The 23,698-nt window shown below is 40.6% G+C and overlaps 1 protein-coding gene across 6 annotated transcripts in view; it reads right to left on the reverse strand.

The window, feature by feature from the left end:
- Helz (helicase with zinc finger) overlaps positions 1-23,698 on the reverse strand; it is a 129,940-nt gene that overhangs the window by 93,100 nt on the left and 13,142 nt on the right. For all 6 annotated transcript variants that reach the window (XM_090349892.1, XM_090349896.1, XM_090349891.1 and 3 more), the window contains 2 exons: positions 15,410-15,637; positions 11,932-11,968 (listed from right to left, as the gene is read on the reverse strand). In XM_090349892.1, the coding sequence (XP_090206018.1) occupies positions 11,932-11,968; positions 15,410-15,619 (247 nt within the window). In that variant the 5' untranslated portion in view covers positions 15,620-15,637. The remainder of the gene's footprint in view (positions 1-11,931; positions 11,969-15,409; positions 15,638-23,698) is intronic.

Here is a 23,698-nt window from a genome sequence, read left to right on the forward strand (position 1 = left end):
CTTACATTTATCATATTATTAATGCTCCATCTAGTATGCACATCAATTTACTCCCTTGGTCCAGAAAGATTCCAATTTTTTACTTTCAAAAATAATGGCTGGGTGTCGGTGGCTCACAATTGTAATCCTATCTACTCAAGAGGCTGACATCTGAGGACTGTAGTTCAAACTATCCCAGGGCTAGGAATGTGGCTTAGTGGTAGCGTGCTTACCTAACATGCATGAAGACATGGGCTTGATTCCTTAGTACCACATAAATAGAAAAGGTTTGAAGTGGAGCTGTGGCTCAAGTGGTAGGGTAGAGTGCTAGCTAGCCTTGAGCAAAAGAAGCTCAGGACAGTGCCCAGGCTCTGAGTTCAAGCTTCAGGACTCGTTTCAAAAAAAAAAAAAAAAATTTACCCCTCCAAACCCAGTACTCAGGAAAGTACAGAAGGAATTCTATGAGTTCAATGCCAGTATAAATAACCTTTTTTGAATCAGAGGACGAAAGTGAAAGTTAAGGTATCTCTTCTCAAGACAGCTAAGTGTGAGGCAATCTATTGTCTCCTTATATTCATGTTACAGATAGCTTACCCTTCTAATCAGCTGTCACTAGACCATTCTAGTGACTTCGCTAAGATGTTAAATATGTCTAACATCTCCACAAAATCCCATTATCTTCCTCAGATCTTACTATTGCTAAAACTATTGAAATGACCTTAGGCAGGTCACTTTGTCCCCCTGGCTTTCAGTGTGGCTATCAGAAAAAAAGCAACATGGGTAAGTTCCTCTAGGGATGGAGAACTTTCATCTTTCAACTTCTGAAAGGAGAAAAGGCTTTGTAGCTATAGGGCAGTACTACTGAGGTCTGGATTATTTGCTAAGTTTGTTCCACCCTTATTGCAGGTGACCTCATGAAGTTTTAGTGAATGAAGATTAACTATGTCAATTATGTGAAGTATCCATCAATCTTCTGTCTGGATCAGCAAACCTTCCCTCGATGTTACTTTCCTTTGTAGTTTTCAAGCAGAATTAAGAATTCTTTAGGAAATATCCTATTTCCTTTCTTAGTAACTGGGATATTTAGAAACTAGTTGAGATCTAAAAAATGTTCAGGGGATTGAAAAAGTTAAATAACATTTCCACCCTGATGATTTTATCATGCTTAAAGACACTTTAATCTCTGCCATAGATTGCTGGTTTTGCACAAGTATTTGATGATTCTTATTTGACAAAGGTTCTTCCATCACTGGAGTGTTTAAACATCTAAATAGGTGTCACAACTCTGCTTCCTTTTCCTACCTTTTTTTAGGCAAGCAACAATACCTGTGTACTTCCTCCCAAACTATAAGAGACTATGTTTTCACTCACATGTGGAAGCCAGACCTTAAAGACATTGCATTTATACCTGTATATATTAGAAAGATACATAAGTATATAAGGCATACACAACATAAAACGTAAGCCTAACTAAGGACAGGAGAAGGTACAGGAGGAAGAGAAAAACAAAAACAGACAAATGATTTTGATATAAACTCCAACTATATAAAAACCTCAAGGCGGGGAGCATGGCCTAGTGCTAGAGTGCTTGCCTTCCACACACAAAGCCCTGGGTTTGGTTCCTCAGTACCACATGTACAGAAAAAGCCAGAAGTGGTGCTGTGGCTCAAGTGGTAGAGTGCTAGCCTTGAGAAAGCCCAAAGACAATACCCAGGCCCAGAGTTCAAGCACCATGACTGGCAAAAAATAGGTAGAAATTTTAAAATTTAGAGCTTCAATGAAAGCATTTTTTTTAACTCAAAAAAGCTGGGCACAGTAGCTCAAGCCTATAATACTAGCTACTCGGGAGGCTGAGATCTGAGGATCTTGATTCAAAACCAACCCCGGGCACTACAAAGCCCTTGAGATTCTTTTTTTTTTTTTTTTTTTTTTGCCAGTCTTGGGCTTGAGCTCAGGGCCTGAGCACTGTCCTTGGACTTTCTCAAGGCTAGAGCTCTACCACTTGAGCCTCAGCACCACTTCCAGCTTTTTTCTATGTATGTGGTACCGAGGAATCGAACCCGGGTCTTCATGCATGCTAGGCAAGCACTTTAACCACTAGGCCAAACTCCCAGGCCGCCCTTGAGATTCTTTTTTTTTCTTTTTTGCCAGTCCTGGGCTTGGGCTCAGGGCCTGAGCACTGTCCTTGGACTTTCTCAAGGCTAGCACTCTACCACTTGAGCCTCAGCACCACTTCCGGCTTTTTGCTATGTATGTGGTACCGAGGAATTGAACCCGGGTCTTCATGCATGCTAGGCAAGCACTTTAACCACTAGGCCAAACTCCCGGCCTTGAGATTCTTATCTCCAATTAATCACCAGAATACCGAAAGTGGCCTTGTGGCTCAAGGGATAGGGCAGTATCCCTGAGCTGAAGAGCTCAGAGACAATGCCCAGGCCCAGAGTTCAAGTCCTACAACCGAAGTGGGGGGGAAAAAAAGCTGCTGAGTTGGGCGCGGTGGCTCATGCCTATAATCCTAGCTACTCAGGAGACTGAGATCTGAGGATCATGTTTCAAAGCCAGACCGAGTACTAAAGACCATGAGACTCTTATCTCCAATTAACCACTAGAAAACCACAAGTGAGGCTGTGGTTCAAGGGGTAGGGCAGTAGCCTTGAGCTGAAGAGCCCAGGGTCAGTGTCCAGGCCAAGAGTCCAAGTCCCAGGACAGAAGAAAAAAAAAAAAAAAAAAACCTGTTAATCAATAGGGAGTTAGGGGGAAGGGAGCAGGTACTACCAAAAGGGGCAGTTTATCCAAGGTAAAAGACAATGAATACGATCAAAATAGATTGTCAGCTTTTAAGAAAAAAGAACAATATAATACCTTGCTGAAATTGTTAGGGGAAGGAGAGGTCAGGGAAAGAGACAGGGGAGGACTGACTGGAATCCATTTTGTACGTGTGAGGAAATTATACCGAAATCTCCCTTGCATAGTTAATATATGTTAAAACTACTGCTATTATATCATATTACTAAATTGTAAAACTGCCCATCTAGCCCCTTATTATCTTTAGTATCTTGAAAAAGTCTGAAAGAAATAAAAGTATGGCCTAGTGAATTACTGAATTTGTCACAGCTGTAACAAACATGCAAAAAAAAAGTTACGTTAAGAACATAATCTATCAAGCAATTTTGAGAAAGCTAAAATTCCTTGCAGATATATTCTCTTCCTACCAACTATCTGTTAAAACTGTTAGGAGCACACATACTGAACTGGTCCTTTCTGTGGAGTGGGAAGGGGAGAAAGGGAGTGCTGGAGGGAAAAGAGGGCACTCATACATCTCAGCTGCACTATTCTTAGGAATATTTCTAACACTTGAAACAAATTTTACTTGAAATGCTTTGAACAGAAACTACATAATATTAAAATGAGCATCATTTAATTGTTTAAACAAAATTAGTCATGGTTAGAGTTTAATAGTTTTGGGGGATTTACAATGAAAGAATTAACAATTAAAATGTAATTCTAATTGCCTGTAAAGAATTACTTGCAATGGGCTGTGAGTTTGGCCTAGTGGTAGAGTGCTTGCATGCACAAAGACCTGGGTTCAATTCCTCAGCACCACATACATAGAAAAAAGCTGGAAATGGTGCTGTGGCTCAAGGATAGAGCTCTAGCCTTGAGAAAAGTCCAAGGACAGTGCTCAGGCCCTGAGTTCAAGCCCCACAACTGGCAAAAAAAAAAATTACTTGCAGTGAGAGATAATACTAAACTTAGATACAATAAATACTTAGTACTATTCTCTACTTTTTTCATAATGTGACCACATGCGGTTTTTTAAATCAAATCCTTAAGTTATTTCACTTGTTATTAAATAGCTTAACCTAATAAAAAACAATTTTCCAAAAATATTAAAAAAAAAAAAAAAGCCAAGCACTGGTAGTAATCCTGGCTACCTAGGAGGCTGAGATCTGAAGACTGAGGTTCAAAACTAACCAAGTAGGAAAATCCCTGAGATTCTTCCTTTGGGGGGGGAGGGTTCAGTCATGGGGCTTGAACTCTGAGCCTGGGTGCTGTTCCTTAGCTCTTCAGCTCAAGGCCACTACCACTTGAGCCACTGCACCACTTCTGGTTTTCTAGTGATTACTTGGAGATAAGAGTCTCACAGACTTCAGTGCCCAGGCTGGCTTTGAACCACGATCCTCAGATCTCAGCTTCCTGAGTAGCTAAGATTACAGGCGTGAGCTATCAGGCCCAGTGTCCCCAAGGTACATGTTTCCTTTTTTTTGTTGTTGGTTATGAGGCTTGAACTCTGGGCCTGGGCGCTATTCCTGAGCTCTTCAACTCAAGACTGCCGCCCTACCTCTTGAGCCACAGTGCCACTTCCAGTTTTCTAGTGGTTAATTGGAGATAAGAGTCTCACGGCCTTTAGTGCATGGACTGACTTTGAACTGAGAAGCTCAGAATTCAGTCTCCTGAGTAGTTAGGATTACAGGCTTGAGCCATCAGCTCCAGCCTGTCCTGAAGATTTTTATCTCCAACTAAACACCAGAAAAACAGAAATGTTACTGTGGTCAAAGTGGTAGAGGGCTAGCCTTGAGCAAAAGAGCTCAGGAACCGCTCACAGTCCCTGAGTAAAAGCCCCATGACTGACCAACACAAAACCCTCCAAAGGTATTTTTTAAACTAATACAACTATCCTGGAAGGTGGTTTGAAGGTTCCTAAAACAGCTAAACATAGAACCACCCTATGACCCAGCCATATCACTCTTGCACTCTTGGGCATCTACCCAGATCATTAGAAGTCAGGATATAGTTAAAAACAACAACAAAAACTTGCATATCTATGTTCACTTCTGCACTATTCACAACAGCCAAGTTATAGAAACAGCCCAGATACCCAATAAAATGTGGTATACGAACACAACTGAATTTTACTCACCCTTCAGAGAGAATAAGATTATGTCATTTGCAAGGAAAAGGATGAACCTAAACAAACCATGCTAAGTAAAGCTCAGAGAGACTAACGGCACGTTTTCTAAAATATAACTGGACATAATAATCTATATAGGACTCTAGCATTCACATACAGGCAGACTAAAGGAGGCTACCCTTAGGAGAGGAACAAAAAGGCAAACCAAAATCAAAATGAACTCCAAGTGATGGAAATCAGATCATGATTTCAGGGCAGCTGACCCAGTGAAAGTTTGACAGACTCCATCTTAACCAAGGGCCGGGCACACACCTGTTGTGGAAGCCCAGTGGCCTGGCTTGTTATTCCCAGCAATATAGGGAAGTAGGAGGATCACAGCTCAAGCCTTCCTGGGATAAAAAGGTAAAAATCTACCTTGAAAAATAACCAATACAAATAGGGGGTTAGAGGCATAGCTCAAGTGGTACAGTGCCTGGAAAGCAAGTGTAAGGCCCTCAGTTTGAACTCTAGTATTGACTGCCAACAACAACAACAACATTAATGATGCTGATGAAGATGAAAATAAACTAATATAATATTAATGTGAACATAGTGTGAAGGACTTGAAATCTTAATGGTTGCAACTTTTGTGCTTAAGGAAAAGGGAACTGATAAAACAAATATCATATTACATGTGAAATGAAAAATCTTTCATCCAAAAAAAATATATATATACTCCAAGAAATGGAAATGTGCACTTTCTGTTGTTATTGGGGGTGGTAGTGGTGATGTGTGTTTTTGTTTGGGGTTTGTATTTGTTTTGTTTGGGGGGAAAGGGGGGAAAAGTGTAGTTCAAAAATGGAGGAAGGAAGAATAAATAAATGCAGTCATGCTATTCAGAATACACTATGTGAAAAATGACCTACGTAACTTGAAGGGCAGGAATGAGAGGAAAAACTGGGAAAAAGCAAAGAAAGGTGTGACAGTCAGAAACTGAATTAAAAATGAACATAAATTCCCTTTCTAAGACTTAGCTGGTTATTTCTGACAAATTAATTCACCACACACAGCCATGCATATATAATTGTAAGGGGTAAAGAATGTATGTATGTATGTATACACACACACACACACACACACACACACACACACACACACACACACACACACACACACACACACACACACACAGAAAGCTCAAAGCCTAAATTAACTCAAGATTAAAATGCCCATTTGTTACAAGCACAAAAAAGTATAAAGAAACCAAAGTAAGAAGACAATAGCAAATACCTTTTGCCAATTTTTTGTTTACAAGATTCTTCTCGTCTACCTCAGGCTTTCCCCCATTCCTCCTTCTTCTTTTTCTAACTGTAATAAACAAATGCTTTTGGAGATATAGGCTACAATTTTATGGCATTTGATGTCCCTCTTTTGCAGATAAAATGTTTCCTTCATGATATGTACATGCCAGATGAAAAATCCTAAACTAACACTATTCAAAATTAGGTATCACACTGGGAGTTTGGCCTAGTGGTAGAGTGCTTACAAGACCCAGGTTCTATTCCTCAGTACCACATACATACAAAAAGCCAGAAGTGGTGCTGTGGCTCAAGTGGAAGAGCTCTAGCCTTGAGAAAGCCCAAGGACAGTGCACAGGCCCTGAATTCAAGCCCCCGGACTGGCAACAACAACAAAAAAATAGGAATCACACAATCCTCCTAAGTATTTCATCTCTAGCATATGTGTGTGTATATGTAAATAAGTATGTTGAGATATCCACACACACACACACATTTATGAATTTGGGTTTTTGGTAGTACTGAGGTTTGAATTGGGACTCACCCTTGCTAGGCTGACAGTTTAATGGTATCACAGATACTTCTGTGATGGCTCTTATACTCCCCTTGAGGGTGCATTAAGCCTTAAACTTAACCTCCTACTTTTAGATGAACCCTTTCTTCACCTGCAGTTCCCTTCTGGACATGGTCCTTTTAGATGTTTTCTTTCTACAGAACACAGGTCATTTCTTCTGGTTTACTTTCAGTGCTCCAGTTTAAATGTTAGCACTAGTTATTTTAGTACCCCTCACCTTCCTCATTACATACAAGTATAAAATAATCATACACAGAAAAATATTGCCAATACCAGAGTCCTGGTTTTTAGAATATCCTAGGAGATTTTAATTTCATCTACATGTTTGCGTAAAATATCTACTTAAGGTGTAGCTAAAATTCTATCTGCAAATGTAGATAAAATGGAGGGAAAAAAAAAGTTTTGCTGCTTAGAATGCCTCTTTATAAAGAATCCTCACTTCCATCTTCGTAGGGGAAGGTGGGGGGGGAGAGGACAGAATGAAGGATAAATGGTTTTAAAAAAAATGCAGCAGTGGAGCACACTGGCTGCATAGGCCAGTGGAAAGTGAACTACATAATCTGTGGGTGATGAGTGAAGGAACAGATACTATGGAATAGAAAATGTACTTATTACCTGATGTATATAAAGGTAACCCTGCTGTTTATCACCTTTAAAACAATAAAGTAATTTAAGGGAAAGAAAAAAAAAAACAGTACTTCTACAGTATCTGAATTTTATAGCTGGAGACTATTAGTTCATGGTCCTTGAACTATTGTACTTACTCATTTTTGCCCTCTAAAAAAGGATTATTATTGGATTAAACAAACTAGAAAATTGTTTTAAAAAATTCTCACTTCCACAGATGCTTTTGCTATATGCAAAATTAACTTCTGGTATAATCTAACTAAACTTCTAAACTTCTATTAACAACAACAACAACAACAAAAAACCCACATGAACTTGGCAATATTTTTGTTTTAAAACTGCCCCCTGCCACCTCCTGTTTTAGAACATAACATCTTGCCATCTCCTTTTAAGCCCTAAAGGGAAATCTTGATATGGAAACCCTCAATTAAAGCATTCTCTCATTTCACTTTCTGTCTTCAATTTGCTTACTGATGAACATTAATTTAAAATGAACATTTAATAAGCATTATGGAGAAATTCATGGTAAAAGTCAAGGGCTAGGGGTATGGCTCAAGAATAGAGTGATTTATTATTAATAAACATTGTCCAAGCAACTCAGGAAGCTGAGATCTGAGGATCCTGGTCTAAAGCCAGCCAGTCCCAAGAGTCTCTTGTCTGCAAGTAAGCGCTCAAAAACCAAAAGTGAAGCTGTGGTTCAAAGTGTCAGAGTGCCTTGAGCACAAGAGCTCAGAAACAACCCCTGAGTTTAAACCCTATGACCAACCAAACTAAGCCAAACATATATAAATGAAGGGGCTGGGGGTATGGTCTAGTGGTAGAGTGCTTGCCTAGCATGCACAAAGCTCTGAATTCAATTCCTTGGTACCACATACACAGGGAAAAGCCAAAAGTAGTACTGTGGCTCAAGCAGTAGAGCACTAGCCTTAAGAAAACCCAAGGACAATGTCCAGCGCGTGGTGGGGAGGGGGGGAAGAGGCAGGGACAGGCAAGGGGAGGGAGAGGGAAGGTGAAGGAGGGAGTGGGTGGTCCATAGTCAGGCACACTAAGTCACTATTCAGAGCTGTCTCTGGAAGCATCTTAGTAAAATCAAGCAGGGTAATAATTAACAGAGACCCAACACAGGTCTCCCCTTGCTTTTTATACCTAACCACTTTATATATAGAAATAATGTTAATGAAAGTTTTAAAAAATTACATGTAATATCAAAATTCTATACCTACGGGCATAATCTTAACCAATACTCCCAGACATGTATTTCACTTGAACAATGCTATCATAAATGTTTTAAAATGACTACTTTCCAAGTTACTTATCACATAAAAGGGCACAAAGAATGTGTAGAATGAAATTAATGAACTCCTACCTTATTTCCAGCCAATCAGTTTTCACTTTTACACACAGCTTTGCAGTAATGAACACTACTCTACATATGACTTTCTACTTCTTTCAGATATGTATTCCAGACAGTCTCCCAGAACTAAGATTAGTGGGTCAAAGGAATCACCATATTCCCCAGCTGCATTTCAGTGCCTTCTCTGCCACCGCATAGCACACAAATCATGACAACATCATCTCAGCACTGGCTAACCTTGTATCTTGCCAACATATCTGCTCTAAAATAGTGCCTAAATTTAAAATACCAAGTAAAGTAGCAGAAAAATACAACATCTTTCTACAAGTTCTGTCATCAGCACTTTTTCATTTTCTATAACTCCTCCCAAATTGTGCATATTTCCAAAATGAGAAGACTGTATCAACATCACTAGTGAAAATCAAAGAAAAAGGAGCTGTTTCTCACAAGTGAGGCTGTCAGGTTTTAGGGTGGACAGGTCTCATATTACAAGGAACAGGTGATCATATATTACTAAGGGTATGTACATTTAAAAATACTCTGACAGTGTCTGTAAAAACACTTGTACAGGGCCGGGAGTTTGCCTAGTGGTAAAGTGCTTGCCTAGCATGCACGAAGATTCGGGTTTGATTCCTTGGTACCATATACATAGAAAAAAGCCGGAATTGGTGCTGAGGCTCAAGTGGTAGAGCTCTAGCCTTGAGAAAGTCCAAGAACAGTGCTCAGGCCCTAAGCTCGAGCCCAGGACTGGCCAAAAAAAAAAAAAAGAGGCTAGGAGTGTGGCCTAGCGTTAGTATGCTTGCTTAGCATGCAGGAAGCCATGGGTTCAATTCCTCAGTACCACATACACAGAAAAAGCTCAAAGTGGTATTGTGGCTCAAGTGGCAGAGCACTGGCCTTGAGCAAAAGTCCTCAATGACAGTACCCATACCCTGAGCTCAAGCCCCAGAACCTGCCCCCCACCCAAAAAAAAAAAAAAAAAAAAAAGATTTAAAGAAGAGCCAGGCACTAGTGACTCACTGTAATCTTAGCAACTCAGTAGACAAATACCTGAGGATAATGGCCCAAAGCCAGCCTGGGCAGGAGAGTCCATGCAATTCTCATCTTCAATAAACTACTGAAAGGGCCAGAAGTAGAGTTGTGGCTCAAGTGATAAAGTGCCAGCCTTGAGCACAAAAGCTCAAGGGACAACAGCCTAGCATGCAGGAAAACCCAGGATTGATTCCTTGGTACAATGTACACAGAAAAGGCCAGAAGTCGTGCTGCCGTGCAAGTGGCAGAGCACTAACCTTGAGAAAGCCCAAGGACAGTCAAGCACTGAGTTCAAGCCCAGGACTGGCAAAAAAAAAAAAAAAAAAAAAAAAAAGAGTAAGGAGCCAAGCTCATACCTGTAATCCTAGCTACTCAGGAGACTGAATTCTGAGGATCACAGTTCAAAGCCAGCTCAGGCACTAAAGTTCATGAGACTTTTACCTCTAATTAACCCCTGGAAAACCAGAAGTGGCGCTGTGGCTCAAGGAATAGGGTGGTAGCCTTGAGCTGAAGAGCTCAGGGACAGCGCCCAGGCCAAAACCAACCAAAAAAAAACAAAGTAAGGCAGGAAAAATGAACTTACACTAAACACTTTAGCCCCAACCCCTAATTCTGGGCAAATCAGCATTCTATTATCTAAGTCACTGAGCTCTGCAAAGCACTCTTCTACTAGCCTGTGGAAAAATATACTTAACACCCTGCCCATAAGATCCAACATTCATTCTACTGAAATGGCAGCAATCACAGGATTTCTGCACTTGAAGTACTCATGTTAATCTCAAGTTCTTGACTAAAAGAAAACAGGAAAAAGGGCCAGAAGTTTGGCCTAGTGGTAGAGTGCTTGCCTAGCATGCACAAAGACCCAGTTTCAATTCCTTGGTACCACATACATAGAAAAAAAGCTAGAAGTGGTGCTGCAGCTCAAGTGGAAGAGCTCTAGCCTTGAGAGAAGCTCAAGGACAGTGCTCAGGCCCCATAACTGGCAAAAACAAAACAAAACAAAAAACCCTAAAGAGCATTCTAGCCAAATTCTTCTGAGAAAAATCTCTTTCTCTCTTTCTTTTGCCAGTCCTAGGACTTGAACATAGGGTGAAGGCACAGTCCCTGAGCTCCTTTTGCTCAAAGCTAGCATCCTACCACTTCAGCCACAGTGCCACTTCTGGCTTTCAAAACCAGGGGTTCATGCGTGCTAGGCAAGCACTCTACCATTTAGCTGCATTCCCAGCCCATGCTCTAATTTTAAGTGTATGCAAGGAAACAGTAACATTTCAATCAAAGATTATATTTCTTAAATGTACTTTCTTACAGACCTGAACTATTTGTTCAAACTTTTTCTTCTGGTAGGTCATAGGGACTGAACTCAGGGCCAAGACACTGCCTCTGAGCTTCTTGGCTCAAGGTTAGCATTCTACCTCTTTGAGTCACAATACCGCTTCTGGTTTTCTGGACAAAAAGACTAACCAAATCAGTTACTGGGCACTATGGTTTAAACTCAGAACCCGGAACTTATTCAGCTCTATCACCTGAGCTATTCCTCTATTCATGCTTCTTGGTATTTTTTTCTTTTTCTTTTTTGCCAGTCCTGGGCCCTGAACTCAGGGCCTGAGCACTGCCCTTGGGCTTTCTCAAGGTTAGAGCTCTACCACTTGAGCCACAGCACCACTTCCAGCTTTTTTTTTCCTATCTATGTATACCGAGGACTTGAACCCGGGTCTTTATGCATGCTAGGCAAGCACTTCATCACTAGGCTAAACTCATGGCTCACTTTTTGGTATTTTTATGGTGGTCATGGGGCTTGAACTCAGGGCCTGGGCTCTATTCCTGAGCTCTTCTACTCAAGGCTAGTACTGTACCACTGGGAGCCACAGTTTTATTTCCCCTTTTCTGGTGGTTAATTGGAGATAAGAGTCTCATGGACTTTCCTGCCTTGCTGGCTTTGAACACACCATCATCCTTAAATCTCAACCTCCTGAGTAGCTAGGATTATAGGCATGAGTCACTAGTACCCAGCTCTCTTGGATTTTCTAACCAATCTTCCAGATTTTAATCTCCCAAATAAATAGGATTATAAATTATAACTTGAAATTAGCAGAGGAAAAAAATCAAACCTTAAACATAGCTCAGTTATAAATAGTTCAAAGAACTCAACTCCGAAGAGTCACATTTTTAAACATACCATGCCTACAATCTTCATCAGCTTGTCCATAGTTTTTCTGCAAGACAAAAGAAACAAAATAAAATTAAGACACAAGATAAATTTAAGCCCTTAATTTAAGAGCTGTAAAACATAACAAATGTTGCCAAAAAGAGGTTAGGGATTTGTTTCAAAGCTGAATCAGGAATGTTGTAAATATAATATTCACAGGCAGAGCTAACATCTGTGCACTGAGAAATTTACACAACACTCTACACATGAACAACCTCACCTCTCAACTAGCCACAATCCCCACACATACACTCCTAATCCAGGGGCTTCACTGAGAAACTTGGAAACTCAATGATCATACTGTGTCTACCTACATGCCAGTGCCTCTGCTTCTAGTTGTTCCCACATGAACTTATCTGTGCTTGTTTTAAGCCAATCCCACCACTATACAGACCCTATCTTCTGTCTACTTGAGAACTATTCCCCACACCTCTCCTCAATGTCACTGACTTTTTCCTTTAATCGGTTCATTTCCATAAACAAACATGCTATGATTTCTCCAGAGGAATTACTCCTTTGATTTCCCTTTTGCCCTTTCAAATTTTTTCAGTGACTCCTCAAAGATTACAAAAACTCTTCCAGAGATGCCCATGTTACATATATACATTCTCATGCAGGTTGTTCTTTTTGCAGATGCTGAGGACTGAATTCAGAGCCTCACACTTCCTAGGCAGGCACTCTATTGTTTTTGAGACAAGTCTCCAGCACAAAAAAAAAACTTCCTTTCTTTGGCTCCCAGGACCCTGGCTCTCAGCAGCTTTTCCTTTTCCTCAGGTACTCTCCTCCTCCTCCTTTCTATACTGTAGCACCACAGTGATCCTCTCTTCCCCCTTGAGAATTTTCCCTAGGCTTTTGACTCTTATTTAGCATTGATAACCCCAGATTCCCCAAACTCCAAAACGGTGTATTTGATTGCTCACTCAGTATCTCCAGCTACACATCTAAAAGACATCTCAAACTCCCTAAGTACAAAACTGAGCTCACAAACCTATTTCTCCTCATATTCTTATTCTTCTAATTGCTCAGACCAAAAACAAAACAACAACAACAAAAAAATGTCCAGCAAACAACTGTATCAGCTCTTGCTTACTTGTCTCTGAATTAGTAACTTTTCACTAGTTCATTTGGAGATGAGTCACTTGTCACCTCTAGCCTGGATTATTCTAATAGTCCCCAAACAAGTGATCTTACATCTACTCTATTTCTTTTTTTTTTTTTGCCAGTCCTGGTTTTAAGCTCAGAGCCTGGGCACTGTCCTTGGACTTTCTCAAGGCTAGAACTCTACCACTTGAGCCTCAGCACCACTTCTGACTTTTTTCTATGTATGTGGTATCGAGGAATCAAACCTGGGTCTTCATGCATGCTAGGCAAGCACTCTACCACTAGGCCAAACTCCCGGCCCCCTACTCTAATTTTTTTATAGTCTATCTTCAATACAAGTCAAAGAGTGCCTAAAAAAAACAAGTTCATGTCAATTCTACTCAAAGTTCTGTAAAGACCCCTGCCTCACACAGAACAAGAGCAAAAAACTTGAGGATGACCTAGCAGGTTCTATGAGCTCTGACTTTTTCCTATCCCTTTTATGTACCATATTCCAGCACCCACACTGATCTCTCCTCTGTTTGTTTGTTTGTTTGCCAGTCCCAGGGCTTGAACTCAGGGCCTACGTGCTACCCTTGGGTTTTCTCAAGGTTAGAACTCTACTACTTGAGCCACAGCACCATTTCTGGCTTTTTTCTATGTATGTGGTACCAAGGAATCACGTCTTCGAGCATGCCAGGCAAGCACTCTACCACTAGGCCAAACTCCCGGCTCCTCTTTGTTGGGGTTTTATTAGCATCACTAAAGACAGAACTGAGGGTCTTGTACTTGTTAGGTAGGCACACTATCACACCTCCAGATCCTTTTCTGCATTGGTAAGTTTCAAGGCAGAGTTTCACTTTATGCCCAATCTACCTAGCTGCTGTACTTTCTGGTGTCACTTTGGAATGACAGGCATGAACCATTGTGCCCAGTCACGGTATATCCCCCATAACTGGAATAACAGGCAGAAGCCACAACAGCCATTAAGTGGCAGATGATGGAATCTTGTAAACCTTTTTTCCAGGCTGGCTTTGAACCGCGATTTCCATCTCTACTTACCCAAGTAGTTAGGATTACAGGTTTGAGCCATGGTACTAGCAACTATCCTTCAAATGTAACAGGCACATTTCCATGTCTTTGCACTAACCATTCCCTGTGCCTCTGAGGCTCTTTCTCCAGTCATCCATATGGGTCACCCTTAAGACTTTCTCAATAAGGCTTAATTTGACTACTCTGGGTAGAAGAATTGCAACTCCAGTGCCAATCTCAGTACTACCAATGTCCTGTGTCCTGTTTTCCTTTTTTTTTTTTTTTTTTTTTTTTTTTTTGCCAGTCCTGGGCTTTAGCTCAGGGCCTGAGCACTGTCCTTGGACTTTCTCAAGGCTAGAGCTCTACCACTTGAGCCTCAGCACCACTTCCGGTTTTTTGCTATGTATGTGGTACCAAGGAATCGAACCCAGGTCTTCGTGCATGCTAGGCAAGCACTTTAACCACTAGGCCAAACTCCCGGCCCCCTGTTTTCCTTTTTTTTTGTGGGTGATGGGGCTTGAACTTGACCTGGAGTTCTTCAGCTCAAGGCTATCACCCTACCCTTGAACCAAGCCCTACTTGCCATTTTTCTAGAGGTTTATTGGAGATAAAGAGTTTCACATTCTTTAGTGCCTGGGCTGGCTTTAAACCTTGATCCTCAGATCTCGGCCTCCTAAGTAGCTTTGATTACAGGCGTGAGCCACCATGCCCAGCCCTGTTTTCCTTTTGCCATGTTATTTACCTATAGTGTCTCCTTACTTACAAACTGTTTTCTGTCTATCCCCTCACTAGACAAAGTAACATTAAGAGATGTTTTTCAGCTGGGCATGGTGGCTCATGTCTGTAATCCTAGCTACTCAGGAGGCTGAGATCTGAGGATCACAGTTCAATACCAGCCCGGCACTAAAATCCATGAGACTCTTATCTCCAATTAACCACCAGAAAACCAGAAGTGGTGCTATGGGTCAAGGGGTAGGGCGGTAGGTAGCCTTGAGCTGAAGAGCTCAGGGACAGCGCCCAGGCCCAGAGTTCAAGCCCCGTGACCGACTTAAAAACAAAAAAAACAGGGGGTGAAGTCTTTTTCCTTAATATATTTGCTAAGCTCTTGAACAGCATCTATTACACAGTATGCCCTAAAACTATTTATTGAATGAGTAATACAAAATGATATATCACAGTACAATCTTCAAAAGTATAAAACAATTAATTGCCAAATATGTTTGGCAATCACTCAGACCAATTAGCTAACCTGTATAGGGAATGACTGGAAATTGTCTCCTATCAATAAAAGAACCATTCATATGACTATATTATTGAACCAACAGTATGTACTTACTAGCTGCAAAAATGAGGCAATTCTGTAAAGAAGACTCTCGATTTTGATGCGTTCTATCTCCAAGGGACATGGCTCTGTGAGGTCTGCCATGGAGTACTGGCCAAGAGAAAGGAGGGCCTCTGTGCCGTGTTTGAGGGCCATGTCATAGTCCTGCCTCTTCAGTGATTCAAATGCTTGTTCACATGACTTCTCAGCTCTTCTGTCTTCCATGACTCAGGGACAAAAATCCTAAAGACAAGGGGAAAGAACAGGTAAGAGATTTTAAACACTAATTGTAAATTCTAGAGTCAATCCTATCTTCACTAACTAATTTACCTACCTGAAGTTTCTTCTAACTAGTTTTCTGGTCAAGGTCCTAGCTAGGCAGCAGCTACTGATAGTACAAAATCTAAATTCCTGAGCTAGGAGTTTGGCCTAGTGGTAAGAGTGCCTGCCTAGCATGCTTGATGACCCGGGTTCAATTCCTCAGTACCACATACATAGAAAAAGCTCAAAATGGTGCTGTAACTCAAGTGGTAAAGCTCCAGCCTTGAGAAAGGCCAAGGACACTGCTCAGGCCCTGAGTTCAAGCCGTAAGCATGGCCAAAAAAAAACCCCCTGAACTCCTTCTTTATACTAAAGTCTTTTTCAGATCCATGTCAAAATAATAGTAAGTCAGAATTACACCAGCAATATACCAAAAGTATAAATGAAGCAAGACTTTGAATAGTACCAAGTATAGCAAAGCATGGAGAATTCCCTTGTTTTTGGACAAAGATACAAATGTTTGTTTCCTCTCCTCTAATTGTCAAGTTTCAAGTTTCCCAACATTACTCTCACAATTCTGTGACTGTGATTGTAGAAACTCAAAATCAATGCTGTGTAGAACTTTTCCCACCAAGTAAAAAGCCAGCTAAAACCAAAGTGTAACCTGTCCATTAATACAATTCAGGAAACATTCCCTGAGAGCCAGGCCCTCTGCTAACAAACTCCAATGCAGACAGAGCATGCAGAGACTGCTTTCAGGAAACTAAGATTTTACAATGAGAGGCAAAGTGTAAGTGAGCAATTACAAGAGTTACTCAGTCTGCCTATAGGTATGAGAGACCTTCAGGAGTGAAGAGGAACTCACCTGAAAAAAGTTCAGATACAATTACCAAGGGGGGAAAAAACATTTAAATCAAAGTGCAGAGCCCCAGGAACAGGAGACATAGATTACCTCCCATCCCTAGGAAATATAGCACAGGGAAGTTTAAATAAAGAGGAAACTTACCTGAAAAGACTAAAAATATGGGACTAGGAGTTTGGCCTAGTGGTAGAGTGCTTGCCTAGCATGCAGAAGACCCGGGTTCCATTCCTCAGTACCACACACATAGAAAAGTCAGAAGTGGTGCCTTGAGGAAAAAGCCAAGGTCAGTGCCCTGAGTTCAAGACCTAGGACTGGCCAAAAAAAAAAAAAGATTAAAAATAGGGCTGGGAGTTTGGCCTAGTGGTAGAGTGCTTGCCTAGCATGCATGATTCTCTGGAGTTAATTCCTTGGTATCACATACACAGAAAAAGCCGGAAGTGGTACTATGGCTCAAGTGGTAGACCACTAGGCCTTGAGAAAGCCCCAGGACAATGCTCAGGCCCTGAGTTCAAGGCCCAGGACTGGCAAAAAAAAATTTAAAAAAAGGACTAAAAATAGGCCCTCCTTATGACCCTGCCATACCACTCATTGGGCATGTAAACAAAAGAAAGTATATCAATATGTCACAATATGTCAGAAAGACACTGGCATTAGAGATGTTTAACACTGTTGACAATAACCAAATCATAGAATCAATCAGCTAAGATAACAATAAGTGACTGAATAGTTATACTTTATGTATTATATGAAATATTACACCGCCAAAAGAAAAAAAATCATGTCATCTGCAAAAAATGGCTGCAAATGGAAAATAACATACTGAATAAGACAAGCTCAAAAAACAAAGTATTGTCATGTTTTTACTCCTTTGTGGAAACTAAATTGAAAAGACATACATATTCATGGACAAGGATATTAATACCTCCAGGTAGATAAGAACATGATTCTAAGAAATTCTTAAAAGGAGAGGGCATGGGCTGAGAATGTGTGATAGAATGCCTGCCTAGCAGGCATGAAGCCCTGGATTCAATTCCTCAGTACCACATAAACAGAAAAAGCCTCAAGTGGTTGAGTGTTGCTCTTGAGCAAAAGAAGCTCAGGGACAGTGCCCACACTGTGAGTTCAAGCCCCAGGACTGGCAGAGAAAGGCAGAGAAAGGCAGAGAGAGGCAGAGAGAGGCAGAGAGAGGCAGAGAGAGGCGAGAGAGAGAGAGAGAGAGAGAGAGAGAGAGAGAGAGAGAGAGAGAGAGAGAGGAAGAAGTAGGAGGCGGAGGAGGAGAGGAGAGGGAGAAAGAGAGAGAGAGAGGAAGGGGGGAGGGAGGGAGAAAGAGAGGGGGGGGCAGCTGTGTGTCAATGGCTAATGCCTGATATCCTAGCTACTCATGGGGTTGTGATCTAAGGGTCACAGTTCAAAGTCAGCCAAGGCAAAAAAAAAAAAAAAAAAGAAGTCAATGAACTTCTTAATTAATCACCAAAAAGCCAGAAGTGGAGCTGTGGCTCAAGTAGTATAGTGCTAGCCTTGAGCAAAAAAAACTCAAGGCCAGGCCCTGAGTACAAACCCCAACAGTGGCACAAGAGAAAAGGAGAGAAAAAGAAGGGAAGAGGAAAGGGAAAGATAGAACGAATAATTTTAGAATGCATCCCAAGCATATATGGAAACAAATTGAATGAAAGCTGTTAATCAATAAGGGGATTAGAAAATAGGAAGGTTGGAAAAGAAAAAACAGACTCTTTGGGAGAGAGGTACTAGTGAGATGAGGTTGGCTTCTTGTTAAAAGGATTGGAGATGAATAAGATTGAAATAGAGATAGATCATCTGCATCTATGGAAACAGAACAATGAAACTTGCTGAAATTATTTTACAAACAGGGAAAAGGGAGAGTGACAGAGAAGATGAGATTGAAATATAAACATGTAAATATGTCACAGTGAAATCCTTCTGTGGTACAAATAATTTAGTAAAAATCACTAATAAAAACAAACTAAGGAAGTGGTGCTGTGGCTCAAGTGGTAGAGCTCTAGCCTTGAGAAAGCCCAAGGACAGTGCTCAGGCCCTGAGCAAAAGCCCACGACTTGCCAAAAAAAAAAAAGAAAAGCCTTCTTATTATAATAACTTTGTCCCTTATATATAAAAACAGCATTACAAGATAGTTGTAAGTTATGATGTAGAGCAGATTTGACACTAGTGATATTTGGGGCTGAATAATTCTTTGTTTGGGGATAGGATGTCTCAGCCCTGGCCTCTTCCTGCTAGATGCATCCCAACTTGTGACAACCAAAAATGTCTCTTTCTTCCTCCCTCCCTTCTTCCTTCTTTCTACAATCTTTGCTACTCAAGAGGCTATGATATGAGGCTGTTGGTTCAAAACAGTCCAGGGGAGAAAAGCTCATGATCCTCTTATCTCCAATAAACCAGCAAAACACCAAAATGTGGCAGAGGATCAGCCTTAAGTGAAAGCAAGAGAATAAGGATGTGTTCAAGCCCCAATACTGGCGCGCGCACACACACATTAAAAAAAAAAAAAAGATACTCATTTTAAAAAAGATACAATTAAATAGCACTATATACCTAATATAATGGATAAGCTTAATATATTGGTGGCTGGAGATGTTATTCTGAGGTAGAATGCATGTTCAAAGCCTTGGATTCCAGTCCAGCATCATAAAAAATAAAATATTAACCTGGGTACAGTGGCTCACACCTGTAATCCCAGCTACTCAGGAGGCTGAGATCTGAGGATCAAGGTTCAAAGCCAGCCCGGGTACTAAAGACCATGAGACTCTTATCTCCAATTAACCACTAGAAAACCAGAAGTGAGGCTGTGGCCCCCAGTGTGGGGCTCCAGGTATAGGGTGGTAGCCTTGAGCTAAAGAGCTCAAGGACAATGCCCAGGCTCAGGGGTAGGATGGTACCCTTGAGCTGAAGAGACAGCACCCAGGCCCAGAGTTTAAGAAGCCCCATGACCAACAAAAATAAATAAAATAAAATATTAGCAATACCAAATGATACAAAGTAACCAATTCATTTATGCCCTGCTAGTACTAGAAGCTACTCTACAAAATTGGTTCGCTGTTTCCATTAAAGATTAGATAGAGATAGATAATGAGATGCAAGTCTACAAAGTGAAGTTTACACTATCAAATACTACACTATATGACTCAAAGAACAACTATCCTCAAGAAATGAGGACTGGACCCAGAGATTGGCCTAGTGGTAGAGTGCTTGCCTAGCATGCACGAAGACCTGAGTTCCATTTCTTGGTACCACATACATAGAAAAAGCCAGAAGTGGTGCTGCAGCTCAAGTAGTAGAGCCCTATCCTTGAGAAAGCCCAAGGACAGTGCTCAGGCCCTGAGTCCAAGCCCCAGGACTGGCAAAGAAAGAAAGAAAAAAGAAAAAGAAAGAAAGAAAGGAAAGAAAGAAAGAAGGAAAGAAAGAGAGAGAGAAAGAAATGAGCACTATAGTTACACAAGAATCTGTACACAAATGTTTAATGACATGCTAGGGCTGGAGGCATAGTTCAACTGGTAGAGCACCTGCTTTGTAAGCACAAAGTCTGTTGAGTTCAAATCCCAGTGTCATCATCAAAACACAAAAACTGTTACACAGCCACTCTACTACAAAGTGCTAAAATCCAGAAACAAGTGTCCCTTGCAAGTAACTGGACACACTGCAGTGTTGCTTCACAACAGAAAAAGAAACACCTGAAAAGACATGCAAAAACTTGGATCATTCTCTAAAATCTTATTGTACGTAAAGGAAACCAATTTCAGAAGCTTACGTACTATCTGACCCCCTTTATATGACATTCCCAGAGGAGAAATGATCAGGATGGAGATATAATCAGCAGGTGTCAGCAGTTTCAGGCTGGAGAAGCCTAACTAAAATGACAGCTAGGGGAGGTTTTGGAGGCAATGATTCTTTTCTGTATCCTTAGTATCATGACAGTCACACAATCTACAAATAGATTGTTACTAAAACTATTAACCATGTCAATTATATGTAGATTTTTAAAACAAAAATGTTTTAATTATTTTTAAAATGTGAATTGAACTCAGTTCAGTTCAATCTCAGTTCACAACTAAGAAGATGAAAAAAAGATAAAAGAAGCAGATGTAGAAGACTGTTTTGCTAATAAATGGGAAAGGCTTACATCCTCCTCCCTAGTATATAGATTTTAATGACAAGAATGAAGCCCTAGAATCCCTCCAAACAGTATAATCTCTCAGGTCATCTGGTGCAAAACACAGGACACTTCTGAAGAATGCCAACACAACTAGATGGTTAGTTCAGGACCAACTGAAAGAAAAATGAAATCAATATTATGTGAGAGAAGTGCTAGGCAGACTGGCCTGGACCAAGACATTTTTGGCAACAGATGACAGGAGAACATCATTTCTTTTCTCACTGTAAACTGTCTGGGAGAATGTACAACAGACCACCTTGAAATCAAGTCATGAACTATATTCTTATTGTAAACACAGTTATACTCCTAAGCTAACATCTTGTGACATTCCAGTTATGGTCTTCTTTGCTCCCAAAGATCTAAATCCTTAATCTGATTAGAGACAGACTTTGAAAAGTAAAAACAAATTGATCAAATAGTAGGAGCCAAGAATATCAACTAAAATTTCATCAACTTAAATTCAACATGATTTCTGTACCTGTCATGTCTATTAAGATTAAATCTAGGGCTGGTAATGTGGCTTAGTGGTAGTGTATGAAGCCCTGGGTTCAATTCCTCAGTACCATATAAACATAAAAAAACCAAAGTGGCATTGTGGCTTAAGTGGTAAAGTGCTAGCCTTGAACAAAAGAAACTCAGAACAGTGACCAGGCTCTGAGTTCAAGCCCTAGGACTGTCAAAACAAAACAAAACAAACAAAAAAAAAAACCAGAAGAATTAATGGGATGGAACATAAGAAGCCAGGTGCCAAGGGCACACGTCTGAAATCCTATCTTCTTAGGAGGCTGAGATCTGAGGCTCACAGTTCAAATTTACTCTAAACAGAGAAATCCATGAGACTCATCTCCACTTAACCAGCAACAAGTCAGACAGGAAGCCTGGCTCAAGTGGTAGACTATCAGCCATGACTAGAAAAGGCCAAGTGAGATGTCAAGGCCCTGAGTCCAAGTTCAAGATCAGTAAGGGCAATAAAATAAGATATATATGAATTGACCTATACTTATGATATCTGTATAAATTCAAAATTATCCCCAAACCAGAAGATTATTAAAAATACAAGTGGGCATTTAGGGGTAGAAGAATTGGTTTTTATTTCCCAACACATTTGCTTTTATAATTTTCAATAAGTAACAAGTTTCATAATTATGTAAAGCAAAAAGGCTTAATCTTTGGAGATATAAGTTAGACCAAAGACCCAAAGCTGAAGCAGCACAGGAGTTCTAGAGTTAATTATATCTCTTCACTCTATACAGTTCCAAAAGCCATAGAACACACAGGACCAAACCAGGGAACTCCTTATTTGCAAAGACAAACTTCGCAGTCATTAAGTTACTTCTCCCATTTGCTTTGATATGATGATAGGAAGGAAGAAATAGACAAAACAACACTGTAGATGAAAAGCTGGAAATGAGTATATGGGGATTGATTACATTCTTCTTCCCATTCTTTTTTTTTTTTTCTTTGCCAATCCTGGGCTTGAGCTCAGGGCTTGAGCACTGTCCTTGGACTTTTCAAGGCTAGAGACCTACCACTTGAGCCTCAGCAACACTTCCAGCTTTTTTCTATGCATGTGGTACTGGGAAATGGAACCCGGGTCTTCGTGCATGCTAGGCAAGCACACTACCACTAGGCCAAACTCCTTCCCATTCTTTCATGTCAAAAAGTTTCCACAGTGGTCAGGAGCATGGCCTAGTGATAGAGTGCTTGCCTAGCGTACAGAAAGCCCTGGGTTCAATCCTAACATACACACAGAAAAAGCTGAAAGTGGTATTATGGCTCAAGAGCAATAGCTTGAGAAAGCCCAAGAACACAAGCCCCAGGATTGGCAACAACAACAAAAAAGTTTTTATAACAAAGCTGGGCACCAGTGGTTCACACCTATAATCCTAACTACTCAGGAGGCTGAGATCTAAGCACTGCAGACTGTGGTTCAAAGCCTGTCCAAGTAGGAAAGGCTGTGAGACTCTCTCATCTCCAATAAACTACTCAGAAAAACCTGGAAGTGACCCTGTGGCCCCATGATCATCCAAAAAAAAAAAAAAATATATATATATATATATATATATATATATATATATTTCCATATATATATGTTTCCATAACTGAAGTTTTCAAGTAAAAAAGTCATAACCAGGTACAGTGGTTTGGTGGAAATAGGGAGACTAGGGAAATCACAGTTTGAGGTCACCTAGGCATAAAAACTTCACAAGACTATTCTCAATCAATAGATGGGTGAGGTTGAAAGCATCTGCCATCTGAGTGACAAAGGAAAGCACAAATAGGAAGATCACAGTCCAGGCCAGACTGGGCATAAAGCAACATACTATCACAAAAAATAATGCAAAAAAAGGACTGATAGAGTAGCTCAAATGGAAGAGTGCCTGCCCTAAGCAAGAGCAAGGTCCTGAGTTCGAGCCCCAGTACCACCTTAAAAATATCCCATCCCAAACTATTCATGTCCAACTCATTACAGCTACCTGGAAGAGGACCTTTAGCATTTCCCAGATTGTGACAGCAAAGAAATTCCCAACATCACGAGATACTAGTCTTCACTCTGTTTTAAATGACATTGAAAAACTGCTAATTCCTCAGACCTAAACTTCTGTTCTTACAAATCTCTCAAGTTTTTTCTAGATTTAAAATTGGGATTTAAACTTTTTACTAGCTCCTTAAACTCTCCTAACCCCTTAAAGCTTATCCCACTCTTCATGAGTTTTTATCCCTGATGTCCCATTCTTGCAACATCCACTTCACTTGAGATTTGAGAGAGTTGACTGCTCTCCACCTACCTTACCCACCTAATCAGCCACTACCTCTCTTATCAACCTCCAAAATACCTCTCTTATACCCCATTATCACCTTTTCAGTTCAATTCCTCATCACCTCTCATTTGAACTCTAATCAGAACCTAACTAGAGTGCCTGCTGCTCAATCCTCCTACCTCCCAATCCCATCTTCATCCTTGATCTGACATTTAAGACTCTCTAAAGTTCAA

The sequence above is a fragment of the Megascapheus bottae genome, chromosome 17, assembly GCF_031878675.1.
Source record: "Megascapheus bottae isolate mThoBot1 chromosome 17, mThoBot2.hap1, whole genome shotgun sequence".
NCBI classification, from domain to species: domain Eukaryota; kingdom Metazoa; phylum Chordata; class Mammalia; order Rodentia; family Geomyidae; genus Megascapheus; species Megascapheus bottae.